Source organism: Syngnathus floridae, chromosome 6, assembly GCF_059516105.1.
Source record: "Syngnathus floridae isolate MCC-2025c chromosome 6, RoL_Sflo_1.0, whole genome shotgun sequence".
Taxonomy (NCBI): Eukaryota; Metazoa; Chordata; class Actinopteri; order Syngnathiformes; family Syngnathidae; genus Syngnathus; species Syngnathus floridae.
The window spans coordinates 18,023,730-18,044,878 of NC_142418.1; the positions used below are offsets into that span (position 1 = coordinate 18,023,730).

General features: G+C 42.3%; 5 protein-coding genes across 12 annotated transcripts in view; 4 read left to right on the plus strand and 1 right to left on the minus strand.

Annotated features, from left to right (window-relative positions):
* Window positions 1-249: 249 nt before the first annotated feature.
* On the minus strand, window positions 250-3,217 carry LOC148397052 (uncharacterized). 5 transcript variants are annotated; one of them, XM_088377594.1, is made up of 9 exons: window positions 2,976-3,217; window positions 2,782-2,828; window positions 2,512-2,588; window positions 2,375-2,430; window positions 2,066-2,205; window positions 1,756-1,845; window positions 1,462-1,627; window positions 1,285-1,392; window positions 250-1,112 (listed from the first exon to the last, which is right to left on the minus strand). In XM_088377594.1, exons 3-9 carry the CDS (start codon window positions 2,552-2,554, stop codon window positions 606-608), a joined length of 1,110 nt encoding a protein of 369 aa, XP_088233720.1. In that variant the 5' UTR covers window positions 2,555-2,588; window positions 2,782-2,828; window positions 2,976-3,217; the 3' UTR covers window positions 250-605. The 5 variants fall into 5 exon arrangements, with proteins under 5 accessions (XP_088233720.1, XP_088233718.1, XP_088233722.1 ...); XM_088377592.1 differs by having other exon boundaries at window positions 2,512-2,595; XM_088377596.1 differs by lacking the exon at window positions 2,782-2,828.
* Window positions 3,218-3,371: 154 nt separating this feature from the next.
* tbc1d2b (TBC1 domain family, member 2B) lies at window positions 3,372-10,826 on the plus strand. 2 transcript variants are annotated; one of them, XM_088377581.1, is made up of 13 exons: window positions 3,372-3,790; window positions 4,740-4,890; window positions 5,351-5,522; window positions 6,322-6,476; window positions 6,540-6,769; window positions 6,849-7,268; window positions 7,358-7,468; window positions 7,571-7,767; window positions 7,916-8,410; window positions 8,772-8,889; window positions 9,008-9,193; window positions 9,284-9,405; window positions 9,519-10,826. In XM_088377581.1, the coding sequence occupies exons 1-13, from the start codon at window positions 3,446-3,448 to the stop codon at window positions 9,712-9,714; spliced, it is 2,898 nt and encodes a 965-aa protein (XP_088233707.1). In that variant the 5' UTR covers window positions 3,372-3,445; the 3' UTR covers window positions 9,715-10,826. The 2 variants fall into 2 exon arrangements, with proteins under 2 accessions (XP_088233707.1, XP_088233706.1); XM_088377580.1 differs by having other exon boundaries at window positions 3,374-3,790; window positions 6,322-6,769.
* dapk2b (death-associated protein kinase 2b) lies at window positions 10,611-20,006 on the plus strand. Of its 2 annotated transcripts, none has more exons than XM_088377597.1 (13): window positions 10,611-10,758; window positions 10,883-11,020; window positions 11,355-11,492; window positions 14,589-14,810; window positions 15,323-15,461; window positions 15,959-16,088; window positions 16,166-16,214; window positions 16,299-16,325; window positions 16,408-16,560; window positions 16,779-16,824; window positions 18,840-18,929; window positions 19,010-19,090; window positions 19,162-20,006. In XM_088377597.1, exons 3-13 carry the CDS (start codon window positions 11,416-11,418, stop codon window positions 19,243-19,245), a joined length of 1,098 nt encoding a protein of 365 aa, XP_088233723.1. In that variant the 5' UTR covers window positions 10,611-10,758; window positions 10,883-11,020; window positions 11,355-11,415; the 3' UTR covers window positions 19,246-20,006. The 2 variants fall into 2 exon arrangements, with proteins under 2 accessions (XP_088233723.1, XP_088233724.1); XM_088377598.1 differs by having other exon boundaries at window positions 11,360-11,492.
* Window positions 17,035-18,826, plus strand: LOC148397055 (death-associated protein kinase 3-like). The gene is made up of 2 exons (XM_088378388.1): window positions 17,035-17,042; window positions 17,165-18,826. Exons 1-2 carry the CDS (start codon window positions 17,035-17,037, stop codon window positions 17,766-17,768), a joined length of 612 nt encoding a protein of 203 aa, XP_088234514.1. The 3' UTR covers window positions 17,769-18,826.
* A 776-nt stretch (window positions 20,007-20,782) lies between the features above and the next one.
* The window catches only part of ca12 (carbonic anhydrase 12), a 48,664-nt gene continuing 48,297 nt past the window's right edge, over window positions 20,783-21,149 (plus strand). For both annotated transcript variants that reach the window (XM_088378932.1, XM_088378933.1), the window contains exon 1: window positions 20,783-20,847. The gene's annotated coding sequence lies outside the window, so the exon portion shown is untranslated. The remainder of the gene's footprint in view (window positions 20,848-21,149) is intronic.

Consider the following 21,149-nt stretch of genomic DNA (forward strand, 5'->3'; position numbering starts at 1 on the left):
TGAGTCTGGCGCATAAAGGTCAGTTACAGCGTGGAAACTGGGACACTCGTGCTCCGTTAAAAGCGAGTGCATTGTGTATAGTGACAAATGCGTTTTTTAGCTTTTAAAAGGGACAAACTGTGTCTGGTCACATGCTCACAATCAAATGTGATTCAATGTTACTGTGCACAAGACGGACAACTATAAACTTAAATTGGTGAGTGCTTTTCTTTTGCTTTTAACCCAGCAAGGCATAAGTAAAAAAAAAAATCAGTTGTAATCATTTAATTTCATTTCACAGCTTCAGTACAATATGTCATCCATTACAAAAATAGTACTAAATGTGAAAAACAAAAATATTCTACTAATAAAACCTCAAAATTCACATTTTGAATTCATCCAAACTCCATGACGTCGCGCATTTTATAATGCTTTATTTTGGGTGTAATTACACCGTTGACCACTAGATGGAGACAATTTATTTTCAGGTGGTATAAACAATGAATTTCAGCACTTTTTTTTTAAAGGATTGAACGTCATCCTCTGCCATCCAGCTTTTTACGCCGACAGAAAGCGACAGCCGTAGGTTTATTTTATGAAGATGATGCGCTTAGCTTTAAACCGTACTACTTACTCCTGCTTTCACGTTCGCACATGTTCCCTATGCCAGGGACGATCTCGTAGATGTCATCGGGAGAAAAGGAGCCTCTGAAGGCTTCTGCGTGTATCCCAGCATAAACCAAGTGACTGTGACCTTGCGGAAGGTGCGATTTGGTTTCTTTGCATTCAGCGTGAGGACTACCGGGCATACCGGCCAGAAAATAAACAGCACCGTCGTTCAGGTGCTCAATGTTGTGACTGCTTCGATATCCTCGCGGTCCAGAAGTGAGATCTGCCGAGCAAAGCGAAGAGTACTCCTGTGCAGATAGGGGACGAGACTTTCTGGAGTTCTGATCCCGCGTGGTGGTTCTTCTGGCGATAGCGCCGGGCAAGCTTTCATTATGTATTTGTTGCTGGCTTGCATGAAGATCTCTGGTTGGTTTCTTTTTGACCTTAGCGTACACCATCCTGTTTGGGTCACTAGGTTCAATATTTTCATGGTGTCTGACCCTCCTTGGGAGTGGTGGCACTTCCTGTTTAGGACAAAATATTTGTTAAATTGAAAATAAATCCCGTTTGCTGAGATTTATTCTTAAGGCTCCACGTAACTACATTAGATTTTTATTTGTGTGTCTTTAGCACAAAATGGACACAGAAAAGTGCCCCAAGTGTGAGCACGCAATTTTTCCCGAAGACCACATCTACCTCAACTGTTCTTTTACTTTTCGGCTGCTCAGAGTTTCTTTCCACTTTGTTCTTGGCTTTGCTACGCGACCCATGCTGGATTACATCGTACGTCTTGTCCGCAGGTGCCTGCAGAATTCCCCAGATTAGACTTTTTGATATGTAACCGAATTCAAATTAAAATGAGTTGCGTCTCACCTCAAAGCATGATGATATGAGATATTCTCCAAACGGCTCAATGGGGTTCCTCGAATAATGCCGGATTATGTCCGGGACTGTGTCGTGTTCCTCAGCGGCTCCACGGACAACAAAACGTCCTGTGTCACTTTGCTTTATCACCAAGTGTCGACAGCGATCGCGGCCTCTGTAACGTGTTAACTTGTTCATGTTACACGAAATCAATAAGTACACGGCAAACATTTGGTGTTGAAACTGATTATGGCTTCATCTGACATAATCAAAATATGTAAAAAATGTTTCCAACAACCTCACCTATAAGAAAGAATGTATCCGATGGCTTTGTCACTGATACGGATGAGGAAACAACCTTCTTCCTTTTCTTTGAGGATTTCTTCCGCATCCCTGTAGGCGGAAACAAAAAATTGAAGCTAAATAAAAATCTTGAATTAGATTATTGAATTAGCTTTTGTGGCTAAAAACTGCAAAATAAATGCATTTCATCCATTGTAACCTCGAACCAGGCATCAACCAAGTGAGAACTGAAAGATTTTTTTTTTATCAAACAAAAAGTATAAAAATGCAGTTTCAATGACAGAATTGGTCAACTAATTCAATCTCTTACTCTCTGGCGATGAAACCCGCAAACCAAGCGGGGAAGCAGCCATTTTGAGCGATGTGCAACGCACAAGTCTCGAGGAACCATTTTGAAGACAGTTCAATGAGTTTCCGATGGCAAAGCGATTGTGACGCGGGTTCAGTGTTCTATGAAGACATAAAGACAAGTGATGCTATATTTCCGCTCTTACTATTGGCTTACTCTTCAAAGACTTTATGACTAAAATGTACAATACTACTCTATTGTTTTTAACTCCATCATTTTGCTCCTTTGTTGTAAATTCTTTTGACGTCAACCTTTCGAAATGGTTCTAACCTTGAAACCAAACCTCCAACAGGTCCTTAGGGACTTCAACCATGATCTGCCACTTCCTGGAACAAACAATATAAAACATTTACAATTAGGGATTTATCACAAAATAATTTTAGGCCCCAATGGAATACCTACTGTACCTTTCTCTGCTGTTAGCTTTGCGCGATTTGAATGCGCTGTCATCTCAGCAACCGTCTCTTGTGTTCAGTTGGAGAATCTGTAACCTTTAATGAGAACTGTGATTTGACATTAACTATTTTTTTTCCCCGTCCCCTGTGCAAAGCTGTTGCAGAACGAGCCTCATTTGCAGAACGAGCCTCATTTGCATCACATACAGACACCGGCAATGTGTCATGGCTGGTGAGAAATGGAAAGTAAGAAAAAAAATAGTCTGTGGTTTCTACACGTACGTTGCTTTGCAAGGGGAGAGAGGTTTGTCCTCAAGGTGGACTGTTTCCTATGACAATAACAAACAAAATGTTCACGTACAAGTGTGAAAACACGGAAATAATTGGTATGGAAAAAAACAAAGTTCATGTAGTGTTAATAAAAACTACATATTGGTTGACAGATGTCATCAATAGTGGTAAAAAGTCTGACTTACACTGAGTGGAATCATGATGATCTACTCCATCTTAACTTAAATGATCACAGTTTCGGAAATTATGCAAACTTGTATGGTATGAAGTAGTCATTTATGGTAAATATAACACTATATTCGGTCCATGACTATGTACAGCATTTCTATCGTAACTTGATCTCAGCATTTTTAGACTCATGTGTCTCTGATGTGACTCACACAGTTCTTCTCTAGCACTTCTTCCACGTCACCATAACCCAAATAGTGTTATAATAATCATTTCATAATTGTTACGTATATCGACAAATCTGAGTAGTATTTTAGACAAGTTAATCACGACAAACAGCACCATCTAGCGGCCAGCTAGTCACTTCCACATTCCCCGAAATACACTACAACTCCCAAGATGCTTTGCGACGCAGACGTCCAGTCATGCGGGTGGAAACAAGAGTGGGCATCGGCGACGCTGCACGAAGAAGAAACTTCGAAGAAAGATGCACGAAGACGAGGATGGCGGTGAGCCCAGCTCCGGCCCAGCTCCTCGGCTCGAAGCCTCCGCCAAGGCAGCCGACGGAGCCGACGTGGAGTCGGCCAAGGAGCAGACGTCCAAGCTATGCGGTTTCTTGAGCAAACTGTCCGGCAAGGGGCCCTTGAGGGGGTACAAGCCGAGGTGGTTCGTTTACGATCCCAGGAAATGTTATCTGTATTATTTCAAGAGTCCCCAGGACGCTTTGCCTCTTGGACACATTGAAATAGGCGATGCATGCTTCAGCTACGACGTGGAAGCCGAAGAGGGACACTTTCAGATCAGCACGGCCGGGAAGGAGTTTTTACTTAAGGTAACTTTTTCAAGCAAGTGTGCCCCAACTTGTTGAGGTGCAAGCCACTCTTTCCCTTTCAGATTTGCACCATTGACACACCCATTTTCACTATTCTCTATCGTCACGTAGTGGTTTTAGTAGCTCTGTCATAAAAATCTAGCTATATTTGCCTGATTTAATTCCTTTATTACAATTTTTGAACCCTTTGGAATGTTTTTAATATCTGCATAAATCGCTCAACAAATGGAGTGAGTCTGGATGAATTTTGGACAATTCGTCGTTGTAGTTCAGCTAACTTTGTGGAATGTCTGGGGTGAAGAGCTTCTCTAGGTCATGCCACAACATCTCATTTGGGTTGAGGTCAGCAGAATTTAAGAAATTCCAAAGGGTTCACTTCTTCACATACTTTCCTCCTCCCTCTGTAAGATAAACACTGACTGCCTGGGAAGGTTAAAGGTTATGACAGTTTATCAGTCATCTTCACGTGTCATGTGATTGCTCTCACATGATCCTGATGACACTTGCTTTTGAACAGATGGGAGAAGTGATCAATGCCAAACACAATGCGTGGCTCCAGGCATGGACTGCAGCTTCTGTGCTCATTCCCTTGAATAAAAACTGGAATTCAATGAAGAGTTAAAAATAAATTAGGGAAACAAAACTTATGGTGATGATGATGATTGTTTTAATCACACACTTTATAAATAAATATGCCCTAGCTTAAAAAATTAGATTTTGCTATTCTCATCAAATGTATTCCTAAATATTTCCTGCTCTGATTTAGTCTAAAGATTTGTGGTCATATAAGGAGTTGAAAGGTTTGGGTAACTATGACGCGTTTTTAGGATTTTTGTATGACTTGCGTTATGCTATTATATTTAAGTTAGTTATGAAAATTTCCCAAGGCAAATTTATTTGCATAACACCTTTCGTCCATCTTGAGAGTGTTTGTCTTTGCATCTGGCAGGCCCCCAGCAAGCAGGTGATGCACTTCTGGCTGCAGCAGCTCCAACAGAAGCGCTGGGAGTTCAGCAACATGCGAGGCTGTGGACAGAGGGACAGCTGGAGCTCTCCCACCTTAGCCCACCCTGTCAGTGGACTTGTTGCCAAAGACAATGGTGTGACAAACTTGATTATTATTATTATTATTATCTCACCGTCAAATGACATAACTGTCCCTGCATTTGGTTACAATCAACATCTAACAATTTTAGGGAAATTGGTGTCAAATTTGCGTTTGACGCCTGTGCTTTAAAGGCTTTAAGGAATCATTTTCAGCTTTAAAAGTCCTTGGTGTTTGTTTTTTTTTCTCTTGTGTTATTTGATGATATGTGTGGGGAGGCAGATAAGAACCACAAGGTCAGTCAAACATTCAGTGAAATCTGCCTCCAACTCCTTTCAAATGTTTAACATTCAAAGTTGTTAGCTAGCTTTTTGTATGTGATTATTTTTTTGACACTACTAATGAAAGCACACAAATTAATTGGCATTTTTTAAAAATGTTTTTTGTAAGATAATGTTATGACTTAAGGTCCACAATAATTTCTGCCATAAATCTATTTTTATGGCTGATTGTAGATGCATTCCTGTTTGAGAAGCTCAGCGACAGCATGGAGCAGGTCCGCAATGACTTTGCCATGGAGTCCGAGACGGAAGGCGGCGGAACGGTCGGGAGCCAATCAGCCAGAGGGACGTCCGCTTCCACAAATACCCTCAATTTCTCGCTGAAGAACTTTGGTACAGAGCTCAGGTCGGTCCATTTTGTACAGTGTTGCCTCGCTATATTGCATTTCAGCAAATTCCAGCAACCGATTCATCGGTAAATGAATTAAGGATATTTATAATGAATAAAATACTTCCTTGATGCTTACAACTATAAGCTAATAAATTACAGGAAGAATATTTATCAGTTTCACATCACTTTTTTCTTTAGTATTTATTCGGAAAATCGGTCAAAATTAGCCTTTTTTTTTCCCTTCCCTTTGGGTGAGGGTTTTTGAACGTCATTATATTTGTGTTTTGTTGAAATGTATTAATGCGGAAAAACATTTTAAAATTGCTAATATTAGCCAATTAATTAGTCAGTCAATCCCCATTTAGTTATTTTGTTAATAGCTTAGCATATAGGTAAAGAAAGCCACAGGAATTCATTTAATAAAAAAAGCTGGGAGAGGTGTTCAAATGCATGTACAATGTTTTTTTAGAAAGTCTGTTTTAAAATATGTGAATGTGTACATGCCTAATCTGGTCACACAGTTTAAATACAACACACGTCCCGCGAAACAGGCAAAACAAGTTTGCTTTGGGGAGCAAAGACAATGCCCCCTCACCTCTTAGGTGGATTGCAATAGAGGAAATTGTTACATGCTCTTGCTGTTATCGGACACAGGCGTGAATAGTTCCCCTTCTGTGGCAAACATGATTCAACACTAAAATGACCGCAATTTGTCATCACACTGATAAAAACCAAACTCATTCTTCACCATGTATCTAAGAAACGCCTTTTGAGTCAGGCAGAAATCTCTGCTGACCAGTTTGCGTCCCTTCAGGAACTCCATGTCGTATCTGCGGCCGGGTCGGGGAGGCGACAGCAGGCGGAGCGTCTTTTACACGGGCAACAATAGCAGTGCAGACGAATGGGAGCTGGTGGAAGCTCCTCCCAAAGACTTCCCCGAACACAAACATCACCCAGAAGTTCACAGACGTACGTTCTTTGCTCTTTTCCATCAAGTCAATTCTTTTTTTTTAACCGAATCTCGTCTCACAGATTCCTTTGGATCGGCGTTTGACTTTGTGCGCAACTCGTCCAGGCCCAAGAAGCCTCTCCTCCGAGACATGATGGGCCCCGGGAAGTTTGGCCGCAGCGCCGAGAGCTCCCCGGTGGAGTTTAACGGCAAATCTTTGGAGTTGCAACTTCGCCTCCAAAACCAGCAGGAAGAAATGTGTCGAATGCAACAGGAACAAGCCAAGCTCAAGGAGGAGCTGTCCAGTCAGAAGGTAGAAATTGATGAAATCAACCTAACATGGACGTCCTTGACAATGATATGTTCATCAAATAACATCTTCCTTCAACCAGGAGCTGGTGAGACTTTTGCAGCAGACCTTAAGAACATCCCAGAGCGATCGCCAACCAACGCACCGTCCACCTCCAGATCCGTCATCCGCCGACTCCGATCAGACTCACCATCCGGCGCTAAGCCCGGAGGAGGTGGCACGTTTAGAGAGCCAGGTTGAGGAACGAGACGGACAGATCCAGTCCCTGTGTGGCCACATGGAACGTCTGGCCTTGGAGAAGGAGAGCCTCCAGCAAGAGCTGAAGGGTCTGAAAATCAAAGTAGGGGAGATTAATGACCAGCTGGGCATGCTGATGGAGACCATCCAGGCCAAAGACGAAGCCATCATAAAACTGTCGCAGCAGAGCTCTGAGCTGAGCGGGACTCCCAATGATGCTTCGCCACCTCTTGGGAAAGAACAACAAGAGGTGGACACCCTCAAGGTAACAAAGTCTGCACACTATTGCTGACATCCATTTGACACATTTATTTCTATTTTATATTCCAATGATGTCATGAATTTGACTTTCAGGACAGTCTCCAAGGCTATAAAAGTCAAAACAAGTTTCTAAACAAAGAGATCCTGGAGCTGACAGAGCTACGCAGAAATGCAGAAAGTCGTGAGAAGGCATTGGAAGCAAAGGTATGGCACACATCTGCGGGCCTCTTGCTACACAAAGAAACGGGAAGTCTGAATCATTCTTAGGGGAAGTCCAATATGACTTTTTTTTTTTTTTTTTGGTAGTACACAGCACTGGAGGCCAAGCTGTGTCAGGTGGAGAGTAAGTATCTGGTGTTGCTACAAGAGCTGAAGAACCCAGTGTGCTCCTCTTCGGAGCAGAGTCCCGCCCGGGAGGTCATCTCCAGATTGTTGGAGGACGCCCTACAGTTGGAGAGCCCCGAGCAAGAAGAACACCCCGTCTTTAAACCAAACACTGTCAGGTAGCGACTACACAGAATTGAAACATTCCCACAAAATGGAAAATAGTCAAAATGTCAGATTCATGACACAGAGTGAAATAATTCATCATGTTACTGGCTGGAGTCAAGCCCCGCCCCCGTTTATTAATGCCATTAATGTCATTAACAGCGAATATGATGCATATGGCTTCAAGACCTTACCCGAGGAGGAGGAGGAAGAAGAGCGCCTCGTGGCCAAAGTCCGAGCCTTGGAGCTCAAGTCCCTCTCCATGACAAATCAGGAGGTGTCCGTCGGCGTCAAGTGGGAGAACTATCTGGCCGGAACCATGAACCGGAACTTGGTGCGCTCCCCCGAGCTCAAGTCGTTGATCCGTTGGGGTATTCCGCACGAGCATCGCTCCCACTTGTGGCGCTGGTGCGTCTCGGTCCACGTCAAGAAGTTCCGGGATACCCTGCCGGCTGATTATTATGAGACGTTACTGAACGTGGCCCAAGACAAGCCCAACCCTGCTTTGAAGCAGATCGAATTGGACTTATTGCGGACTTTACCCAACAACAAGCACTACTCTTCTCCCAGCGCCATCGGAATCCAGAAGCTCAGGAATGTTCTGGTGGCTTTCTCTTGGAGGAATCCTGACATCGGCTACTGCCAGGGACTAAACAGGTACTAATTAAATGCTCCTCCGCTAGATGGCAGTAAACACATTTTAATTGTGATTCACTTGTTGAAGACTAACTAAAAAAAAAGAGTGCCTTAGCTCAAAGTGGTGAAACGCTTTTCTTGGAAAACGGAATTAAATCGACTTTGTGCTGGAAAATGTAAAACATGACTCGTCACAATAGGTGTCCTTATAGATGCCTGAAGAGGCAAAGGAGAAGTCTCTCACCTTGTCATGTGACACAATTTTTATGTACTTCCCATATTTTCCAGCTGATGAATATTTTTGGCCCTCTAGCCACCAATTGAAAAAAATCACACCATTTTGATCTAAACTGTAATTTTTTTCAAAAATTTTCCCCTTCAGGCTGGCAGCTATTGCGTTGCTCTATCTGGACCAAGAAGATGCCTTTTGGAGCCTTATAGCCATTGTGGAAGTGTTCATGCCGAGAGATTACTACACCAAGACTCTGCTCGGCTCGCAAGTAAACAAACAAGCTTCATTTTTTAATATATATTATATGTGAAGTATATTTTATGAATTCATTTACTGTACTGTAGTTGTGTGCTTAAAAAGTGCATTAACGCTGATTGTGGACGCAGGTGGACCAGCGCGTGTTCAAGGACCTGATGAGCGAGAAGTTGCCGCGTCTCCACGCCCACTTTGAGCAGCACAAGGTGGACTTCTCCCTCATCACCTTCAACTGGTTCCTGGTGGTGTTTGTGGACAGCGTGGTCAGCGATATCCTCTTCAAGATCTGGGACGCCTTCCTCTACGAAGGTCCTAAGGTCAGATGGACCGACAAATTATGGGCAGAGCGTTTGTTCGAGAATCCCATGTGGCTTTTTATTTATTTATTTGCCAATTTTCCTCCACAGATCATCTTTCGCTTTGCTCTTGCTCTCTTCAAATATAAGGAAGAGGAATTTCTGAAATTGCAGGATTCCACCACCATCTTCAAATATCTCCGATATTTCACTCGCACAATCCTTGATTCGAGGTAAGGAAATCTAAACATACCTTACCAGTTTCTTTTAATTCTTTAACAATATAAAAGAAAAAATAAATCGGTTATTTGAGGCGCCATTTTATTTCCTTTCGTTCCCCTTTCAGGAAGCTCATGAACATCGCTTTTGTGGACATGAACCCGTTCCCGATGAGGCAAATCCAGAACCGGCGTTCCTTCCATTTGGAGAAGGTTCGCTTGGAGCTGACCGAGCTGGAGGCCATCAGGCAGACCTTCCTGCGAGAGAGGGAGACGTCTCAGGACAGACGCAGCTTCCTCAGCGACGACGACGAGGATAACTAACGTGGCGCCGAACAAGAACAAACAATTTCTATTTAGCTGGACCAATCAACTTGTGGAGCAAAATATCATAATCGATCAGTATTCCTTCCCCTTTTGATGTTTTCCATTGGATGACTTGTCTTAAGCTGGCTGTCCAAATCAGTATTTCTTCCATCTTGGCTGTTAACATTTGACATGTCCATGTGTATCTCAATCAATTATGGAAAATCTAATTTCAGTGCAATTGAAATTGAACTCTTAAAATGAATCGACTTTTCTTTGACATTGATTGAGATGCATCTGTTTATATCAAATGTTGAAAGACATTGTGATTCCACGTGCCACTTTGATGCATACCTAATTACCACTTCAATGGCCATTTTGTTACAAGTATAGCATATATTTTAATCAACTTGAACATTTTACTTATGCGCCAAAATGTCTTAATTTCACACAACCAAACATTTCTGCTTATTTGAGCTGCTTTTGCTGTTGTAGTTTCATTCCACGTCCTCAAGGTGGCAGTATAGAACGTCCGTTCTTGGACGCTGGTTTATTTGCCAGTTAAATCGTTGACTTGTTTTTCCGTCTTCAGTCGAAAAAGTTGTTTTGCGGTTCAAGTTTTTTACTGGCACATTTTTTAGGTGATTCCATTCCACTTTCTGGACATTGCTGTTAGTTTTGAAAGATACAATTTTGGGTTTGGTCCTATTAAGGTGCCAACGTTTTTTCTTTTTTTCCTTCCCTCACTTATTGTTTATAGCTTTTTGTATGTAAATGCTGTTGGATCCTTTTGCTGTCTTTTATTATTGTGCTGTATAGTGATGTCAAGCTAATGTGCTGTTGTCTTGGTTTAGTCTTAAAAAAACAACTGTAAATGGAGAGCAGGACTCCTTAAACAGTTTGCAAGAAAGATGGAGTACTGCACGATATCATTGGCCAATTTATATAGAACAAGCTCAATTCACATTGTTTGTCTTTGTTGCTTTTTTTCTTTTTGCCAGCATTGTATTGCACACTTCTGATTACAAGGCACTTCCACATCACCTATCAGTGTTCGATCAGGTACGTCATAGTTTCTTCTTTTTTAAAATGCATTCATGAATAAAAACCTCAAAATGTTGTGAGAACACTGTCATGTTGGTGTTATTGATAGCACGTCTGTTTCTCATGAGCCCTTTTTCATAAGGGGAGGGAGGCAGGCATCAGTGGGAGGGACTTGAAGTCACACAAAAGTGTGATGCTGCTGCCATGGCGTGACACAAGAGCAGACAACACAAGAGGCTGAGTGAGGACACCGCGGAGCAGCTTCTGCATCTCAAACAAGGTACTTACTCCTAATACGCTTCTGTCCTTTGTTTACAAAGAAAATATTGTCCCAAGTAGTAGCAGAACTCTGCCTAACTTGCCCTGATTATCCCGAAAGCTCCTTTTATTTTTCCTAATCCTGCTACATTCTCAACCCCTGAGCACTGTTACACAAACTATGCTTGGCACAGTTGGCATTTTGTGAACCGGATGCTCATTCAGTCCCGAGATATTTCTTCCAAGATGACGTGAAAATAAGACCGGCTTTGAGATGGAATGCTTCTTGCAGCAAGCTGGGACATGCACCGCCACAGACCAACAGTAGTCACTCCTTAGTCTATGTGTGTGTGCAGGGCAGGGCAGGAAAGTGGATTTAGTGGCACCCACACTGTGTGGAGGAGATCATCCATATCAATGAGGACACCTGGCATGGCACTTTTCAAGCAGCAGGCTGTGGAGGACTTCTATGACATCGGGGAGGAATTGGGAAGGTGAGTGCAGTCAAGCCCTTGACACACCGGGGCGTGCGTGTGATTGTGAAAGCAAAAAAAGTTGTGAAAAAGTGTGCATTAGTCTGCATGTGAGAAGAGCGTGACAGAATGTGTGTGTGTGCAGAAGCAGTGGGCCCTGTAAAACCTGGGAGTGTTCGAAAGCAGGTCTTAAGGGCAAAAGCGTAACAAGTCACGATTTGATGAGCTGTCTCGTGTGAATGAGCCCCACCTCAGGGTGGAGGATCCTTGCGCTGAATGAGATTTGGGCAGAGCCACGAGACGAGGGCACTTGGCAGTGAGCGGTCCCATGTGAGGAACCTGCGAGTCCATTTAGCACTGACAGAAATCTTCCCTGCTGACAGATGGACAGGGAGGGAGAGGAAAAGCCTCTCAACGTTACACCAGTAGTTCAAATATTCCCTTTGACCCGTCGTTTGCTGTCTATTGTCACACCCCGACACACTGGATGAACTGGAAAGAAGCTTGGGAGTTTGAATATGCTAATTGTGCTCAAGTTTGTTAGTACGCCACTTGATACTTTTTGTTTTGCTTTTGTTGGCCCTTCGAGAACAGGTGCATTTGTATCTTTGTGTGGGATCTGGTTTTCTACAGAAGTACGTCATGTGCGGCTGCAAACGAAAACGTTGCTTTTCCTGAGAACTCATTGACACATTGGGAAAACAAATGCGGCTGTGAATTTTACGATATTTCACTCACTGCATAGTTCTTGTCCAAATAAAATAAGGCTGTTGTATGTAAATTGCAGCCAAGAGAAATGTTTTCAGTCTTCAAGAAGTCTTTGCGGAGGTTGTGGCCTGTGAGGCAATGTGAGGTCACTCTGGTTATGTTGAAGTGGGAGTCGGGGGGGTGGACGAGCAAATGGTAAATAGAAAAGGGGATTTACACAATGCATGAGGGGGTCATCCAAAACACGTCGTCAGTTTCAGAGCTCTTCCTGCTGCATGAGGAATGTGTTTAGCATTGAGGGAACTCCATGTTGACCTTTTGCTCATTCCTGAGTTCAAGTTGGATAGAGGTCCTCCCTCCCATAATTGTCAGCAGAGTTTCAAAAAGACACGCCTATCGGAGCACGCTTTGGTGACCTCTTACTCAAGCAGAACCATTTAAGTTGTTTGCCCTTTTTTTTTTCTAAAAAAAAAAGAATGTGCATGTTTGACAAAGTCAATTTGAAATGTAGAACCTGTCAAAACTTGGTGATCATATCACATTGATGATGTCATCAGACACTATTTACTGAAAAAAAAGATTAGACTAATCCACCCTCAAGTACCCATAATAATAATGATAATATAATATAATATAATATAATATAATATAATATAATATAATATAATATAATATAATATAATATAATATAATATAATATAATATAATATAATATAATGCAATGGTCATCCTCATAAGCCTGCCAACTGACTCAAAGCGTCCTCCATGATGTAGTCACACCTTGGAAATGCGCACCCATCTTTCATCATCCACCCATATTTGATTCGTCCGGTTAGTGAGTGACTCAACTCGCTCAATTATGCATCGGTGTGCGTCGCATGAGCCGCGAGGTTGCTAGGCTCAGAATTGCATGGCACTATGGAGCCGGCGCCACCCGTCTGAGCATTCCTCCGACCTTGGCTGCGGTTAATGACCTTCAGCTGTCGCACGTGGAAAACCTGCGGCGAGACGCCACGTTCTATCCCGGCGGCCCGGCTTAGAGTTAAGCAGCCGGCACGCCCGGCTCGTTGCGGAATACCGTCTGCGGCGTTTTTGTTCCCCTCCTTTATTTCTGTACAGATAAGAGACCTTCCTCTTTTGCAGTTGTGACGCACGCACGACATGACGATTGCTGCCATGATACTTTTTTGCAAGGATAATTCAACAAGTTCATGTTCTTGTCTTCATATAGAATGGGGTCAACTTATCACTCAGGTCTCAAGGGCGGAAAGGTCCCGCAAATAGAACGACCAGAGGGAGTATTCCGGAATTCGCACACTCTCCTCACACACTTAGAAGAAGAGTTGTTATCATGGACTGGATTGTTCACCCTGTCCTCTTCCTCAGCTCCTCCATCCAACGATGGAATGTTATCTGTCTGTAACTGTATCATGCTTTCAATGGCCTGACAGTGAAAATGTGATGCGTGGAAATCAAATTAAAGGGCCTCTTCGGAAAGCCGAAAGTTTTTCTTAACCTTTGTGGAAAATGTCAGTGATGAAGGCAGAATGGAAATTGATTCAATTGAATTCCACTCTTTTGAATTCCAGCCAGATAGATAGATCTTCTTTTGCTTCCCATTTACTTTTGGTGTAATTCCACTGCCATCCAGTAGAAGGCAGCACATAATTTCAATTTAACTTTGGCAAAAAATAGGATTGGTTTACTGTAAACACAACTGTGTTACACTCCAATAATCATTCAACTGTTTCATGGCTGGTCTACCCCCACATGTGATTAACGCGCTAACTATTACGGATAAAGGGGTGTGTCTGAATGCCAAAACAGTGAAGAAGAGGTCATAAGGTTAAAGCGCTTACCGTCAACAACGTTTTTACACATTGTTTTTGTTTGGCTGATGTATCTTTGCGCAGCTCGTCAGACATTCTTCTTCTATGTAGCAGTGAAGAGATGACAGGTGCAGAGCATGTTATTCTTAGCTCAGCAGATAATGTACGCTAACAGGAAGGATCACCTCTCACAAGCACACTTGGTATCATGGACAAGCTCAACACCTCCAAAGCCAGACCTGGTTATTTACCATTAAGTTGGATGAAAAACAGTGATGGAATGTGAAGGACAAGCTTGATAAGGAACGTCGTGATTCACTAAGAGATCATTCTCGCTGTGTTGTGAAATTTTTAGGATGACAATTCTTTGCTACTTGGCAGGAAATTTGCTCAAGAGGGAGGACAGCAACTGGCGGCTTGACGTGATTGTTCTCAAACAGGAAGTGATGGATCATAGCACAATATTTCACTCACAACTTCCTTTCAGACGCTAGCCTTCCCCATCCGCTATATCCTGTTGACACTTGAGGATTGAATTCCTCCGGTGTTTACATTCAAAGGAATCGTTTTGTTTCTCCAGCGGCCAATTTGCGGTGGTCAAGCGTTGCACGGAGAAGAGCACGGGCCTCATCTTCGCCGCCAAGTTCGTCAAGAAGCGGCAGAGTCGGGCCAGCAGACGCGGCGTGAAGCGCGAGGAGATCGAGAGGGAAGTGGACATCCTGCAGCAGCTGCAACATCCTAACGTGGTGGCTCTTCACGACGTCTACGAGAACCGCACCGACGTGGTGCTCATCCTTGAGCTGTGAGTCCAAAACGCAACAGCACATCTCTAAATGTGCCTATTTCGGGCAAACAAGTTTGATTCGCTTGATAAAGCCAACTCAAACTGTACTTTGGCATTTTCAGTTTGCCCAGTGAGTTTCTGCGTCCTTGTTTATTGTTTGCTCTCATTCCCGTACCCGAGCGGTTCTCACAGAATCAATAATGCCGGTTTTGAATAGAGGCCGGGGCGCCTCGCCGGAATGCGGAAGACTTGATTAGAAACCGTGAATGCTCAGTTTAGCATCTGACTGCTTTTGTCAACCACGTGACGTGACGGAGTGCGTCACTAAGCTGGTCGTGTTGTCAATGCCCCTTCGTTGGAGTTGTGCCAGTTGCTTTGTATGTGGACCTTCTCATCCATTCTTCTTAATATAACATGGAAAGAAGGGCAGCCAAAACAGTCCCAGGCATTCTAATTGAGCGCATCTCAGTCCTGAGAACACTCCGATCATTTCGGAGGGCTTGTTGCATGACTCACTCTGTGCGTTACAGCGTTTCTGGCGGAGAGCTTTTCGACTTCCTGGCTCGTAAGGAGTCGCTTTGTGAAGAGGAGGCCACTCAGTTCATCAAACAGATCCTGGATGGTGTCCAGTACCTCCACTCCAAGAGGATTGCGCATTTTGACCTCAAGGTAGAACATATTCATCATGTCATGTGACTTGAGGGAGGCAAGCATGTGAAATATGCTTGATGTAAGGCCTTGTCAGGCTCTCGCAAACCGCACTTCCTTCCTGTTTTCGGAGGCGGACATCCACACTCTCAGATAGAAACGCTGCTAGGTTATCAAATTTGTTTCGACCACATTACACGCTGACAGTCATCGTCCTGTTTGTCTGCAGCCACGGCTCGATATGATTTTAGTTTGGTTGTTTTGTTTCGCTAGAAACGGACGCATTTTAGTATTCTGGGAGGTGAATAATTATGTAGGATTGGATTTTTTTTTCCTATAAGGCCTTTTAATGGCTTCTCATCAATATCAAAGTAACCACTGTGTTATTTTCCTTCATGCTTGCACTAAAGGCCCCTTTGAGAAGGTATTTTGTGTTGTCACCATTTTGTGTGTCAGATTACCAACATCGGAAAGTAAAGTCCTGATAAATCTTCCAATTGTTTTTTGTTGTTCTCTAGCCAGAAAATATAATGCTACTGGACAGGAACGTTCCTCTTCCCCGCATTAAAGTGATTGATTTTGGATTAGCACACAAGATGGAAGCCGGAGCGGAGTTTAAAAATATTTTTGGAACTCCTGAATTCGTTGGTAAGTCTTTTTTGGATTTGGTAATGGTTGCTATAAAAAGAAATTGTCGGCTGATGTGGTGCTGTTTGTTTTTTCAGCTCCGGAGATTGTTAATTATGAGCCTCTGGGGTTGGAGGCCGATATGTGGTGAGTTTTTCAATTTTTTAACATCTTTTTTTTTTTTTTTTTTTGGGCAATAATGTGACCGTCTCTTGTCCCGTCCTCTCATAGGAGCATTGGAGTTATCACGTATATACTGTAAGTTGAATAAAAAAAATTAAAAGTGTCCAAAGGAGATAATCATAATTTCTCAGTTCGTATTTATTTTTTATTTTTTTAGTTTGAGCGGCGCGTCGCCTTTCCTGGGTGAGACAAAGCAGGAAACGTTAGGGAACATCTCAGCCATGAGCTACCAATTTGACGAGGAGTTCTTCAACAACACGAGTGAGCTGGCCAAGAGCTTCATCAGACAGCTGCTGGTCAAAGACACAAGGTACAACAATGGCCCCCCCCCCTCTCAACTTTTGCAGAATATTTGCACTTTCAACAAGCAGGCATCTTGTTCTTATTGCCTCACATATGTTTGCTATTGTATCACACCTCCAGGAATTGAAACTGAACCTGTTTGGTTAAGATGAACGTGATCCTGAGGGGGGTTTGCATCACTTGTGCTTGACGATATTTACTCAGCTGCATTTTTTTTCCTTTTAGGAAACGAATGAACATACAAGAGGCGCTCAACCATCCGTGGATTAAGGTACTGTGCGTGTGTTTTTATTGTGTTGTTGCACGTGTTTGGAAAGTAGCATGTTAAGAAAAATGATGGGACCACTTTATTAGGAACACTTGCGCAATATCATGAACCATTGTGAGAGGTGTATCACAAAGAGTGTCTGCTTATTGAGGTGATCAAATATCTCAACCTTCTTCTTCTGACTTCTCTGCATATGGTAAAACAAAAAAACGCATGCAAACGTAACACCCCGGCCGGCAACGCTCAACGGACGTCACGCACTAATCCCACGGAATCACCTTCTACTGGGAATCACCACTGCGTGTGTTGTGGATCTCCAACTGAGAGCTAACCTCTGACTCAGTGTTCCTCCATCCTTGTGTCTGAAGTCCTTCGGGCGTACGCCAGAGAGCGCCGCCCCGGATGCTGAGCAGAAAGCCGAGGAGTTGAAGACCAAACGTCTCAAGGAATACACCATCCAGTCCCATTCCAGCATGACCACAAACAACTCGTACGCCAGCTTTGAACGATTTGCCCGTGTGGTGGAGGACATCGATTTGATGGAGACCGAGGTGACACAGGTGGCGGGGGCCCACCGTACCTTGCAAGATGACCTGGAGGCTCTGCTCGACATTTATAAGGACAAAGAAGCCTGGTACAAAGAGGAGAACGAAAGCACCAGGAGGCAACTCTCCCGAGTCCGCTACGAGTATCGCAAAGTGGAAGCCACCAGGAGGATGTTGAGGGAAGACCTGTCGGGCGTGGGCGCCAACTTGGAAAGCATCAGCAAGAAGTACAAGGAGAGGGAAAATCAGACGGACGCGCTGAGGCAGGAGCTGAACTCGGAGCTGCAGTGGCTGCAGGAGGTGGTTAGCTCTTTGGATCCACAGGGAGCACACGATAGCTGTCTGGACATAGCGCTGAAGGAGCTGCTGCATCAGGGGACCCCAAAACCCGTCACAAATTGATAAGAGGAGAGACTTTGGGGTGTGATGACTTTTATAACATGGTTTTGGATACTTGACACATTGGTTGTGGAAGCAACTTGGACTGAAGTCCTTGTAAAGTGAAAATAAATTATTCTAATGTGACATACTCATTTGGGTTTTCACACCAAATGATGACTGAAACAAAAATTGGCTTCAGAATGGTGAAAAATCAAATCATGAACCTCCCCCAGGACGTCAACAGGGCTTAAAGGGAGGCGTTTTCTTTGTCTGCCATTGTATTTCTTTATATCTGACTCTTTGTTTAAGCATTTGTTTTCCCTGTAAAAAAATCTGATTAAGGTATTGTCAGTTCTTATATCTTCCTCCACGTCAGACTGATTCAAGCATGTCCTTATGGGACCTAATGGGGCCCATAAACAGGTCTTTCCAGCATAAACATGTCCAAAGTACAAAGATTTAGTGGAGAACATTGGTTTCATGCTCCCAGTACATTTGATTATTTTAGGCTGACTCTGATAGGTTTGAATTTTGGCAAGTGGAGGCTGTGAATGTTGTGTTATCAATTATTTATGGCTTTGCTGTGTTCCGAATGCCAGAGTGTAAAGCCAATTTTTCTAATGGAATTAAACTTTTAATTTATTTCTCATTCCATTTTTTGATTTAGTTTGTAACTTGGCAAGCAATTAAGTTACCTTTGCCATGATGTTGATTTGTTGGTTTGCTTCCTTTTTCAAAGACTTCTTAATAGAAATATGACTTCTGTTTTATTTATGTATTTATTTATTTATTTTGCACAATATTTATTTCTTGGCTATATTTTGGAAAACTCCAAACATAAAAATGCATTTATCAGATCTTACATGCCATACTTCTGTTACAATGTGCACTTTTTTGACTTCTGTGAAAACATTCACTATTTTTAAATTCCTCAATTAAATATTAATTCTGAATCAGTTTGTGTTCATTGTATATTGTTTGCCCAAATTAACATGACGTTCCATTTTATTTTTACTAATCACACTTTAAAGTATGTGCATGGAATATTGGAGTTTATTTTTTTTCTCATGTTGTCATTATTTTTCTCTGCAGCCTCACAATACCAGACAAGCGATGGTCAAGAGGTTGTCAATAGTCAACTTGGAGAACTTCAAGAGGCAGTACGCTCGACGTAGGTGGAAGGTAAAACAAACCGCACCCAATTATCACATTACTGAAAATAATAAATTCTTTAATTTCATGCTTCCTTTTTTTTTTTACAGCTCTCATTCCGGATCGTTGCTCTGTGCAATCACTTAACTCGGATCATGAAGAAGGGCCACAAATTGCCAGCGGAGGACGGGGTAAGAATCACAATTAAAACTAATTTATTATTAGTGCGCGTGTGTTTACTCCTCTGTGTATTTTCTGTCAGAGGGATTGTGAAAGCGACCAGGAAGAAGAAATTGAAATCCTGAAGAGGCGGCCGAGGACCAGAAAGAGAAGCAGCACTTCCTGAAAGAAGATGTGTTCACGTTCCTCTTGTGAGACAGCTGTTACGTTTCCGCCACATCATCTGCTGGCATGTTACGTAGCATTTTCAATGACTTTTTTTTTTCTTCTTGCTGTAGTAGGATTATTGTTGACAGGATCTGATGAGATCGTGTTGCTTCACCGATGTAGACAGCTTCCGCTAATAACACGTAGTCTTAAAAATCCTTCAGCTGCCGGGTGCTGACAGCAGGGTTCTCTTCTTACTGAGTGGGCCGCATGGAACTTGGTCCTAAATGTGGTTCCATTATCTCTTTATGGAGCCATATTTGTTAACATATATACATATAAGTTCAGAATGGACTTTGAATGCCTCATTATGAGGCAAATAAATCATTAGTCTCTTGTAGGAAGACAATGATAATGTCTTTTTGGAATGCGCTAATGATGTTTTAACAATGAAATATATTTTTACAGTATTGTTTTGTAAACGTTGAATATCAAAGTGTTTCAGCAAGCGATGGCGATGACGATTGTGATTATTAATTGCTTAAGTGGCTTGTGAAAATCGTGTGATATAACAGTGTATAAATAAAGTACATATGTAACATACTTCATACAGTACAAGCTCTTATGGAATCATTTGTTCATGGTAAATGTAATGTATTTATGGTGTAAATATGAACATCAACCAAACGTCTTACTTGTTTTAAACAAACGTTTTAATTTACTACTTGTTTACTTTGATGCGCTGTTAGTTGAAACTGTTTAATAAACTCCTCAAACTTACTGAAAGTGCATGTGATTTTTTTTTTTTTTAATTCATGACAATATATCAAATATGTGAAAGAGTTCATTGAGCCAAGCGGTCACTTGCTCTCACAAGACTCATGTTGTTTGGGTGCAATCATTCTGAAAGTGATTAGAGCGATCATTGGAGCAGATCTGAATGAATGTTTGGCAGAAACACAAAGTAGGCCACTGCAGCATGCCGAGATGGTGGGCCACATCCAGTTGCTCGGGGCCAAAATTCCTTATCACATTTGTACGAGGAATGACACAATGTTCAACTTGAATTTGACATTTAAATCATCACATCTGTCCATCTTTCATGGGTGAAGCAATGGCGGCCGAGAGGGTGTTTAGCTTTGGTAATTTAAATTAGACTATAAACACAAGTGGTCATTCTCACATGCAGACAAAAGAATGCATGGAGAAGCTCTGGACAATGTTGAAGGCAAACAAAATGAGGTACAGATCACTATATTAGGCCTTTTCTTTGTTTTAATGAATTTAGTTAATTTTAACATGGAAATGACTTTTTATTCTAGCTCGCTTTAATTGAGGTTAAACATGTTTTGAATGTATCACGTGGCCAGGTAAATCTCGATAAATGAACCTATAACTGAAAAATATAATCTTTGAGATTTGTATTTATAAGGGCCATTGGCATTATTTTTTAATAAATGGGTTGAAAAAAGATAAGAAAAATAAGAAAAAGAAAATAGGACCTCTGTTTGGGTGTGGTTAAAAGGAAACCAGCTGGCATGGAACAGGAAATGGGGAAACATTTTAAGGATACACACCTTAATTAGAGGAGGAAGGAGAAAGTATTCCAGCTGTCATAGAGGTGTGTATTATGTATTATGTAACATTGAATGAAATTAAATGTTTATTGGATAGAAACGTCACAAAAACGACTAAATATCGCTCGAAGTGTAAAACGGGTCTGTCTGGGCGGAACACCTTCAACATAAAGTCAGCACAGCTCGCTAGCTAGCTAGCTAGCTATTAAGCCACGGTGTTTTGCTAATTCACGATACTTATTCTTGAATTCAACAATATATTTTTTTATATTTTTATTTTACTTTACACGTTTGGCTGTGGCGTGAGCTTGATAGCATATACTGCACAAACGTATCTGTCAATATG